Source organism: Oncorhynchus nerka, linkage group LG5 (assembly GCF_034236695.1).
Source record: "Oncorhynchus nerka isolate Pitt River linkage group LG5, Oner_Uvic_2.0, whole genome shotgun sequence".
NCBI classification, from domain to species: Eukaryota; Metazoa; Chordata; class Actinopteri; order Salmoniformes; family Salmonidae; genus Oncorhynchus; species Oncorhynchus nerka.
The window spans coordinates 53812795-53823588 of NC_088400.1; the positions used below are offsets into that span (position 1 = coordinate 53812795).

Genomic DNA, 10794 nt, shown 5'->3' on the forward strand with positions numbered 1-10794 from the left:
GACAAGTTGAGCGCTACTATCAGTCCTGTGTCATGCCAACAGTAAAGCATCCTGAGACCATTCATGTGTGGGGTTGCTTCTCAGCCAAGGGAGTGGGCTCACTCACAATTTTGCCTAAGAACACAGCCATGAATAAAGAATGGTACCAACACATCCTCCGAGAGCAACTTCTCCCAACCATCCAGGAACAGTTTGGTGACAAACAATGCCTTTTCCAGCATGATAGAGCACCATGCCATGAGGCAAAAGTGATAACTAAGTGGCTCGGGGAACAAAACATTGATATTTTGGGGCCATGGCCAGGAAACTCCCCAGACGGGTGGACAAACAACAACCCACAAATTCGGACAAACTCCAAGCATTGATTATGCAAGAATGGGCTGCCACCAGTCAGGATGTGGCCCAGAAGTTAATTGACAGCATGTCAGGGCGGATTGCAGAGGTCTTGGAAAAAGAAGGGTCAACACTGCAAATATTGACTCTTTGCATCAACTTCATGTAATTGTCAATAGAAGCCTTTGACACTTATGAAATGCTTGTAATTATACTTCAGTATTCCATAGTAACATCTGACAAAAATATCTAAAGACACTGAAGCAGCAAATGTTGCGAAAATGTATATTTGTGTCATTCTCAACTTTTGGCCACGACTGTAGGGTTGCACATTTCGGGGAATATTCCGATGTGGAAACTTTCTGTGGGAATATATGGGAATTTACAGGAATATATGGGAAATGTATGCAAATTCATATTAATACCATTTAAAATGTAGATGTTTTTTCGCATTGGATACATTTACCATATCATCTGGAGACTGAAACGAACCTTTTACCTTATCATAAGTAGACATAATTGCAAATGATTAAATCCTTCCAATAGAAATAAAGAACCACATTTGGTTAGGAGTTGACTCTTCACATGGGATGATTTCACTGAACAACAAAAGTAAGGGAGTATTGAATGATCCTCAATGAGCCATCGCATCTCCCAAAAACATTTTCAACATGCATCTGTAAAATGATAGTCTAGAAACAAAAGCTTTGGTTGTCTTTCTCTCAGGCTTGTCTTCTCCCTGGACCTCCTCAAAGTCCACCTCTTGAACATCAGACTCTGAGGCCTCATCTTCCCTGTCACTTTCCAACCTTGTTGAGGATGGCTCGTTGTCAGGCTCACAAAGACTCAAATTTCACCGGATGGTCACATTTTTCAACCCTTGTATTGGTCAGCCTGTTGCATACTTTGGTGTGTGTGTGTGTGTTCCTAAACAAGGACCAGTTGCGCTCTGAGGCAGCTGATGTTGGTGGGATTTGGAGGATGATTGAGGCAACAGGAGAAAGATCCTCAGATCCACAAAGTCCATTCCACCAGGTGGCTGATGAGATATGTTAGCACGACTGTCATATTGCATCTCCATCCCAAAGCCCTTGCTTGGAAGTGTACTTTGCCAGACTGCCAAGAACCTTGCCCTCATCCAGGCCAAGGTGTTGAGACACAGTAGTGATGACATCATAGGCCTTGTTGATCTCTGCACCTGACAGGATGCTCTTGCCAGCACACTTGGGGTCCAACATACACTGCGGCGTATGGGCTTCAGGCAGAAGTCTTCACGCTTTTTAATGGATTTCAGAACTGCCATTTCCTCTGCTTGGATCAACAGTGAAGTGGGCAGAGCAGTACGGATTTCTTCTCTTACATCTGCAAGCAGAGTCTGAACATCAGACAGGATGACATTGCCTCCCTCAATCAGTGCAAGGGGTACTGCTATAGGTTTCAGGAGTTTCAGGCTGCTTACCACTCCCAAATGACATCATCCAGGAGGATCCTCTTGATGGGGCTGTCCATATCGGCAGACTGTGATATGGCCATTTCTTGGAGAGACTCCTTCCCCTCCAGGAGACTGATAAACATGATGACAACACCCACCCAACAGGTGTTGCTGGGCAGCTTCACTGTGGTGCTCTTATTCTTCTCACTTTGCTTTGTGAGGCAGATTGCTGCTATAACTTGAATGACCCTTCACATACCTAACCATTTCCTTGGCTCTCTTGTGGAGTGTATCTGTTGTTTTCAGTGCCACGATGTCCTTGAGGAGCAGATTCAATGCATGAGCAGCATAGCCAATGGGTGTGACGTGAGGGTAGGACTCCTCCACTTTAGACCAAGCAGCCTTCATGTTTGCAGCATTGTCTGTCACCAGTGCAAATACCTTCTGTGGTCCAAGGTCATTGATGACTGCCAGACTGGAATGTCTGTTGTCCCTTGTGTCTGTGCTCTTGTAGAACACTGGTTGAGGGGTGGAGATGTAGCTAATTATTTCTTGCCCACGAACATTCGACCACCCATCAGAGATGATTGCAATACAGTCTCCTTTCTATATGATTTGCATGACCTTCACTTGAATTCTGTTGAACTCTGCATTCTGCAAATGAGTAGATAAAGCATGTCTGGTTAGATGGGTGTATGCTAGGTGAGGAACATTCAGACATCTCTTCCAGTACACATTGCCTGTGTGCATCAGAGGTGAACCAGTTCCATGCACAGCTCGAGCAAGACATTCATCAGCATTTCTCTGACTACGTTCCTCCAATGAGTCAAAAAAACATCTGATCTGATTCCAGGAAGACCATGAGCTGTTGCTATCGATAAGGTGTCCGATTCATCATTTTCACCTCGAATAGAAGTAGTGGGACTTTTGTCAGGTTCTCAAGATCTTGCACACTAGTGAGATGCTATTGAGGCCAGACTACTAAGCAGTTGTATTTAAAGGCCCGTGATGTTACTATGCAGTAAATGAGTTAATAGAACAATAGGAGTTACAAAGTTACAGCCCCCCCACACATTCTTGCTTGAGAAATGTTCCTTTGCTAAGAAGTTATATTTGTTTGTTTTTGACCATTTTAATTGAACACGCTCACAGTAAGGTACCTAATTGTTACCCAGAAATGTAAAACACCCCGGTCTACATTGGACCTTTTTTAATGTCTTCTGTGGCAATTGTTCACAATTGTGCTCAAAAAATGGCTTCGGTGATTGGCTTCAATTATTAAATTATGAACCTGATTTTTGAAATGGGACTTTTCTACCTGTTGCCCGTTTGAAACGCATGCGGGCCCACGCACCTACTCATGAGTGTGCTCCTACTGTCTGCAGGGCGGCTGATGCGGTCTTCACAGGCCACTCGGACAACATCATTGCCTTCCACATGAACAACATCTCCAAGGGCAACAAGCCCCACCTACCTGTGGTAAGACAAACCCACTTCAATATAAACCACTTTTAACTAGCCTATTTATCATCAAAACCTGTCATTTTGCCGTTAGCAGACCATTTGCATTGTGCCCCTTGTTGGTCTGGTAATATAATGTTATATAACAATGTAAAAACTTTAAGCATGGTTTGTACAATGTTATGATATTTGTCCAACTCAGCATAATTGGTTTTTTAATTTTTTTTATTTTTAAAGCTATGTTAATTATGCACCCTGGATGCTTTTGATAAGTGTCTCTTAATGTGTCAGTGAGTGGGATCTTTTGGTAACCCAACCAACCCCTCTCTCACCCTGTCTTGTAGAATAATCAGATGGGACCCCCTCGGGGTGACTCCAAGCAGCTGGGCGGAGCCCCCCAGCAGCAGTCATCTCACCCTTCTGACCAGAACCACCAGCAGGCCTCCAAAGCACCTCCACCAGGCCAACAGCAGCCAGCAGAAGCCCAGCCTCAGGGGGCCAAGCCTGGGAGCTTCCCCCAGGACGGGGCCGCCTCTGGGGGCATGGACTCTAAGAGCGGAAGCCCCCAGGACGGCACCCCCCACGACCCTAACAGCAACCCTGGAGGGCCGCCTGGCCACCAGACCCCCTCTGGGGCATCCCAACAGAGCTTCTCCTCTCTGGACCTTCCCAATGGTGCCGACGCCAAACTCACGGCCCAGCAGCAGCAGCTGGCACACGAGCTGATGTCCAGTATGGGGGACAACTCTGAGGGCCTGTCCCAGGAGCAGCTGGAGCACCGCGAACGCTCCCTGCAGACACTACGGGACATCCAACGCATGCTCTTCCCCGATGACAAGGAGTTATCCCTCAAAGACATGGTAGCCATGGGGCAGGGCAACCCGGGCGGGCCCCCCGGCCCCAACCCCGGCATGATGGAGGGGGGGCCCAAGAAGCCAGGGGAGCAGGGCCCCCTCCAGGCCATGATGGCCCAGTCCCAGAACCTAGGGAAGCCTGGAGGCCCTGGGGGGCCCCGGCCCGATGGTCCTCCATTTGGGCCCGGAGGCCTCAGAGACATGCCCTTCTCCCCAGACGAGCTGGGGCCCCTGCCTCCTGGGCCACCTATGAACTCTCACGGAGGGCCCGGCGGTGAGCACGGGGATCACACAGGGATGAACCCGGAGCAGATGGCATGGCTGAAACTGCAGCAGGAGTTCTATGAGGAGAAGAAAAGGAAGCAGGAGCAGATGCAGCACCGGGGGCCCATGGGTGACATGATGATGCACCAACAAGGCCCCCGTGGCCCCATGATGCGCGGGCCCCCGCCTCCCTACCAGATCAATTCGGCTGGGGAGATGTGGGGCCCTGAGCACTTCCCAGAGCAGATGAGCATGGGCCCCCGGGGCCCCATGCACCCCCACATGCAGAGGATGCCCGGCGGCTTCCCTCCTGGCATGATGAACCCTGGTATGGAGGGCGGCCCCAACCCCAGAGGGCCCCGGCCTGGAATGAATTGGCCCGACGACATGGGACCCAACATGGGCGACGGCAGGGGCTTCCCGCCCGGACAGGGGCAGTTTGTAGGGCCAGGGGGTCGGGTGGAGAGGTTCCCCAACCCACAGGCGGTGCAGGAGGCCATGTTCCAGCAGGGCATGGGGGGTGACAAGCAGGGCATGGGGTTGCCCCCGGGCATGATCATGGAGATGAACAGGATGATGGGGGGCAACGGCCCCCGGGGGCCAATGGATGGCCCCGGCAATGGCCCTAACGGAGGAGGCATGATGTTTCCCAGAATGCCTGGCGACGTTGGCCCCATGAGTCCATCCTCCAGGATGGAGTTTGTCAAGGGCCTGGGCAGGGACATGGGCCCTGAGTTCAGCATGGGCCCCGGGAACATGAACATGGGGCCCAATCCCCAGATGATGCAGGCTAAAATGAGGGGGGAGCCTCCCATGAACTTGAGCCCCGAGGAGATGATGAAGATGAGAGGAGGCTCCATGCCAGAGAACATGGGTCCTCAGAAGATGATGCAGGGGCCTCCCTTCCCTGACCAGGGTCACCACCCAGGGGACTTCAACATGGGCTCCAACCGCCACTTCCCAGGCATGGGGTCTCACGGGCCTGGGAACCCTAGGTGCCCCAGAGGTGAACCCCCCTTCGGCCCTGACCAGCGAGGACCCAACCACGGCAACAGCGGTCGCCTCAGCCATATGCCCCCCAACTCGGGCCCGCCTCCCAACCAGAGGAACATGGGGGGCCGCAAGGGTCCCCAGGACATCCAGGGCGGCCAGGCTAACTCACCCAACATCAACCCCCTCAAGTCCCCTACGCTGAGGCAGGTCCAGTCCCCCATGCTGGGCTCGCCCTCTGGGAACCTCAAGTCCCCCCAGACGCCCTCCCAGCTGGCCGGCATGCTCCAGGGTCCTACGGCGGCGGCAGTGGCTGCAGCCGCGGCGGCTGCCTCCATCAAATCTCCCCCCATGATGGGTTCGGCTGGAGCCTCTCCCGTCCACATGAAGTCTCCCTCGCTCCCGGCACCCTCCCCAGGGTGGACATCGTCCCCCAAGCCCCCCATGCAAAGCCCAGGCATCCCCCAGAACAACAAGCAGCCTCCGCTCAGCATGACCTCACCCAACATGATGGGCAATGTGGAGCAAGGTGAGTCCCAGAAGTTTCTCCTCTGTTAACCTTCCACCAATTCAGTTCAGATTGTGCTTTATGGACTGAATCTTGACTTGAGGTCTGTGCACTTAACTCCGACTCAAGCAATGTGTGAAAGTTTGAGTTTAATTAGGATTCAGTCCTATGTGTTCTCTGCATAAGAAGAAACAGTGGATATTTATGTAACTAATCTCTCCTCTTTTTCTCTCTCTCTCCTCTTCTCTCTCCCCTTCTCGTCCTCCTCTCCCCCTCCCGTTCAGGTGGGAATGGTCCCCCCACAGCACCCCCTTCCAGTAGTGCTTCCAGTCTTCCGTCTGGCAGCCCCTACGCCCTGCCCCCTGAGCCCACGATATCTCAGAACCCCCTGTCCATTATGATGTCACGCATGTCCAAGTTCGCCATGCCCACTTCCACGCCCCTCTACCACGACGCCATCAAAACGGTGGCGAGCTCGGACGACGACTCGCCACCGGCCCGCTCGCCGAACCTGCCGCCCATGAACATGTCTGGTAAGAGCTCCAACAAGCTGTTATATTTTGCACACACACACACACAGCTCTACCAGAGCGGTAGCTGTTTTAGACCAGGCCATTTTCCGTTAACGCATCACAAATACTTATACATATCTGTATCCAAATTTGCACCTTTGCAATTGCCTTTTACACACACCCCTGGAGCCTAGAACTTTCACTATACTGAGGCGTAAGCGTATGACAACCATTTTATGTTTTTGCTCTTTGTTTTATGGTTTGAATGTAGTGATCTCACCCTGCCTGCCTCTCTGCTGCCTCCTATAGGTATGGGAATGAACCACCACCCGGGCCACAACCGCATGATGGCTCCCACGTCACAAGGCCCCATGCCCGCTCTCAGCCCCATGGGCATGAACACCATGGGCTCCCAGCCCCTCTCCCACGGCATGCCTAACCAGATGCCCTCGCCCAACCCAATGGGGGGGCCCCACCAGGGGCCCATGGGGCCGGGTATGATGGGGCCCCACGGCATGATGATGCCCGGCGGGCAGGACCCAGGGATGGGCAACCCTCAGATGATACCTCAGGGCCGTATGGGCTTCCCCCACCGAGGCCAGGGATTCCCCCCCGGTCACTCTCCTCCTCAGCAGGTCCCTTTCCCCCACAACGGCCCCGGGCCCCAGGGTGGTTTCCCCCACGGCATGGGCTTCCAGGTGGAGGGGGGCCCAATGGGCCGAATGGGGAACATGGGCCCTGGCGGGGATCCGGGCGGCATGTGTAAACCCAACACTCCCGGAGGAAGCCAGGACTTCAACATGTTCAACAATGATAACGACCTCCACGAGGTCATGCGAACGGGAGCTACCGGAATGCCGGAGTTTGACCTCTCCCGGATTATCCCATCGGAAAAGCCCAGCCAGACTCTGTCCTACTTCCCCCGCGGTGGCGACGGCCCGGGGGGGAAACCTCACCCCTCCGGCCCCCAGGGATTCCCTCCCCAGATGCAGGGGATGATGGTGGAGGGGAACCCCAGGATCGGGATGCCCATGCAGGGGATGGGAGGTCCGCCGGGCCCAGGCCACATGGGGGGGCCCCAAGACATGCCAATGGGTAACCCTGGCCACAATCCCATGCGGCAGCTACACCCTGGCCACCCCGGCTTCATGCCCCAGGGCATGATGGGACCCCAGCATCGGATGCTGTCGCCGGGACAGCAGCCGGGCATGATGGGAGGACCTGGGCATGGGATGATGCAGGTTAAAGAGAGGGGGGGGCTCATGTACAATCACCCGGGCCCCGTGGGCTCGCCCAACATGATGATGTCACTCCACGGCATGGGTGGCCCCCAGCAGACTATGATGATGCCGCCTCAGATGAGGCCTCGCGGGATGGCAGGGGACATGGGCATGGGCTTCAACCCTGGTCCCGGAAACCCCGGGAACCTCATGTTCTGAGCTGCTACAGCTAAGTAGAAACTAAAGACCTGACTCGGAACCCGCAGGAGTCTAGAACCTGGAGTCTAGAACCTGCGCCAAAAAAGGAATACACATGAGACTTGTGCTCTCTTAGGCGGTTGTTGTGTGGACTGGGGACACATACATTCACTCTGGCACATACGCACACACACACACGCACACACACACACACACACACTCACATCCCGAGACACTTTTGGGCTGGTTTAGCAGTCTGTCGGGTGTGGTGGTGCAACTGCAGCGTGTTCCACTGAGGGGAGGGATGTACACCATTTCAGAGGGGACTGATCTTTCTCTGTTTTGGAAAACGTAGAATGTATGGGACGAGTCTAGGCTCCAGTGTTCTACAGACGAATAGGAAGCCTCTTCATAAAAACTCCAGGGATGACCCGGGACCAGAGGTCCGTAGTTGTACTGTTATAAGAACAGCTAAACGACGAAATGTAAAGAACAATAAAGGATTAAAAACACAAGGAACTGAATGAAAAGACGAAAAGGTCACAGTTTTTGTTGTTGTCTCGAGTTGCACCATTTTTGGCTGTATGTTTACATCTCATCTCATCACTACCCTCCAGAGATTCAATGCTATTTGTATTTGTGTACTGTATTTGTGTTGTTAAAGGGATTTTAATAGTGACTTCTAGTTTGTTTTCCCATCTTCTTTTGTAAAGGAGGGTGGGGGTATGGAGAGGGGGGGGTAGCCAAATGTCGCTGCAACTCCCACTCTGAAATGCTGTTAACCATGTAGGGGGGTCAAAGTATTTTAAAAACTGCATTTTCCTTTGTTACTCTGTATAATATGCCAAACGATGACCTCATACAGATAATAGTATTATTAAAAAAAGCACAAACATGATTTAACTGTAAAGATTTTTTTTTTTTCCCCTCCTGTTTTTATTGTCAAAAAACACTCGGTAGGAGGGGTGATTCTGGGGCATACGCTGATGAGGCCTGGTTTAGAATTGGATATGGGGTTAGGGGGGGGGGGGTGATGTCTGTCACACCTCAAACCCCTCTTAGCCCTAACGGACAAACAGACACAGCAGAAAGCAAAGCCTCTGCGCTCACCTTTCCAGGCTAGGAGTACAGAGAGGAGAGTAAAAGAAGAAGAAGAAGCCTTAACCATGTCTGGGTTACTTGGAGGGGTGGTGACCATGGAATTTTGCTGAATAAAAAAAAACCAGAAATGACGACAAAAAAAGCAAAACAGAAAATGAGCTAGTAGGTTGTATCTGTGTCCCTGCCTCTCCTGTGTTAACACGTTGTCATGTGACTCCATTGAATTTGGTACAGAGCTGTGGTGTTGGAAGACTAATAAAATATATTGTTTGGTATACAGGTGGCCTGTGCTGTGTTGTATACTATTTTCCCCCTAGCGCACCAGAATTCCCATGACTCGAGTCAATCGCACCTTTTGGAGGAGTAATCTACGTACGATGAATGTTATTTTCCATCAAAAACAATATGGAAGAATCCTTTGTGTCGGTTGCAATGGATCTCACACTGTATAGAGCAATGTGGCCACCTAGTGGAGAAACACTGGTCAGCGCTGCTTTACATCCCATTCTTAGAGTTCCAGGGCCCAATGCCAACAACTATCCTTTTGTGGTACTCTACTCCAAGTGGTTCTCTAACTTTTTGGGGTACTGTACCACCAAGTTCATTTTGTTCCCTGAAGTACCCCCTCATTTGTATTTCACCAGTAACCTATGGTCTTTTGAGTCTCTTCAAGTATTCCCTGTGGATAGGTAAAGTATCCCCCAGGGATACCTGGTTGAACTACCGCTCTACTTAACAGAGCCTAGTGCATTAAACATTTTTTTGTTATTGAAGTTCGGAACTGGCAGCAATATCCGACAGACTGGTGTTGGCAAATTGTTTTACTCCTGTGTAATGTTGAAATAATTCTTGAAGTGTATCAGGTCAAAATGATAACCATACAATTGGGGCCCGTATTAGCATCTCAAAGTAGGAGTACTAAGCTAGGATCAGGTCCCCCCTCTTATTCATTATAACATAAAAGGCTGAATTGATCCTAGATCGGCACTGCTACTCAGATGCTATGTGAATTCAAGCACAGGTAGTGACTATTTCCGATGAATGCCTATACATACTCATTGTATGTTTTATTATTTCATATTTTGTTTTACCCTTATTTAACTAGGCAAGTCAGTTAAGAACAAATTCTTATTTTCAATTACGGCCTAGGAACAGTGGGTTAACTGCCTGTTCAGGGGCAGAACGACAGATTTGTACTTTGTCAGCTCGGGGATTTGAACTTGCAACCTTTCGGTTACTAGTCCAACACTAACCACTAGACTAACCAACCCCACCCCAGCGAATTTTCTTTGGCTCCCGTCCAGGCCGTGCCCTAGGAAACGTTGGGAATAATTCCCTAGCCTATTATCAAAACTTTAACGCTGGGAATCATTTCTCAAGGTTCTCTGGCTCCGAATGTCCACCAAGACACTATAATTACCCAGCATTACAGAGAGCAGCCTGGTCAAGAGGACTTTGTCCTCGGCTAATATTAGCGATGGTAAATTTGTCCTGCAGCTGTGAAAGTCTGGCGTTCACGCCTCTTGTTTTATACACACAGATTAAATATGGCTATAAAGAGGGGTTATAGAAGATCAGGACAAATGGAAACTGGTACTGAAACTCAACAAATGATTGACCCTGTTGCTCGATAAGAAGCCAGTAAAATAAAATCCCAAATACCTCTGAAGTGTGTTCATAGGTTAGAAGATATCAGTCAAATACAGTGCATGATACATATGGGGTGTATATATTGAGTTTGTGCTTGTTTTACATTTGGTCACAATTAGTACGAAGAGGATCAGTGGTCTTTACCGTACACAGTCAATATACAATATAGTGCAGGTAGAACAGTGAACGTTGTCATCAGTGTGTAAAATAGAATCGCTCTACTTAAAATATTAGTAGATAAGACATAGCTTGCAAATTCCTATCATGTGTG

The 10794-nt window shown here is 50.5% G+C and overlaps 1 protein-coding gene across 4 annotated transcripts in view; it reads left to right on the top strand.

The window, feature by feature from the left end:
* The window catches only part of LOC115129634 (B-cell CLL/lymphoma 9 protein-like), a 111019-nt gene extending 101871 nt beyond the window's left edge, over positions 1 to 9148 (top strand). For all 4 annotated transcript variants that reach the window (XM_029660223.2, XM_029660225.2, XM_029660221.2 and 1 more), the window contains 4 exons: positions 3151 to 3244; positions 3571 to 5863; positions 6127 to 6375; positions 6664 to 9148. In XM_029660223.2, coding sequence (XP_029516083.1) covers positions 3151 to 3244; positions 3571 to 5863; positions 6127 to 6375; positions 6664 to 7793 — 3766 coding nt within the window. In that variant the 3' untranslated portion in view covers positions 7794 to 9148. The remainder of the gene's footprint in view (positions 1 to 3150; positions 3245 to 3570; positions 5864 to 6126; positions 6376 to 6663) is intronic.
* The last annotated feature ends 1646 nt before the right edge of the window (positions 9149 to 10794 follow it).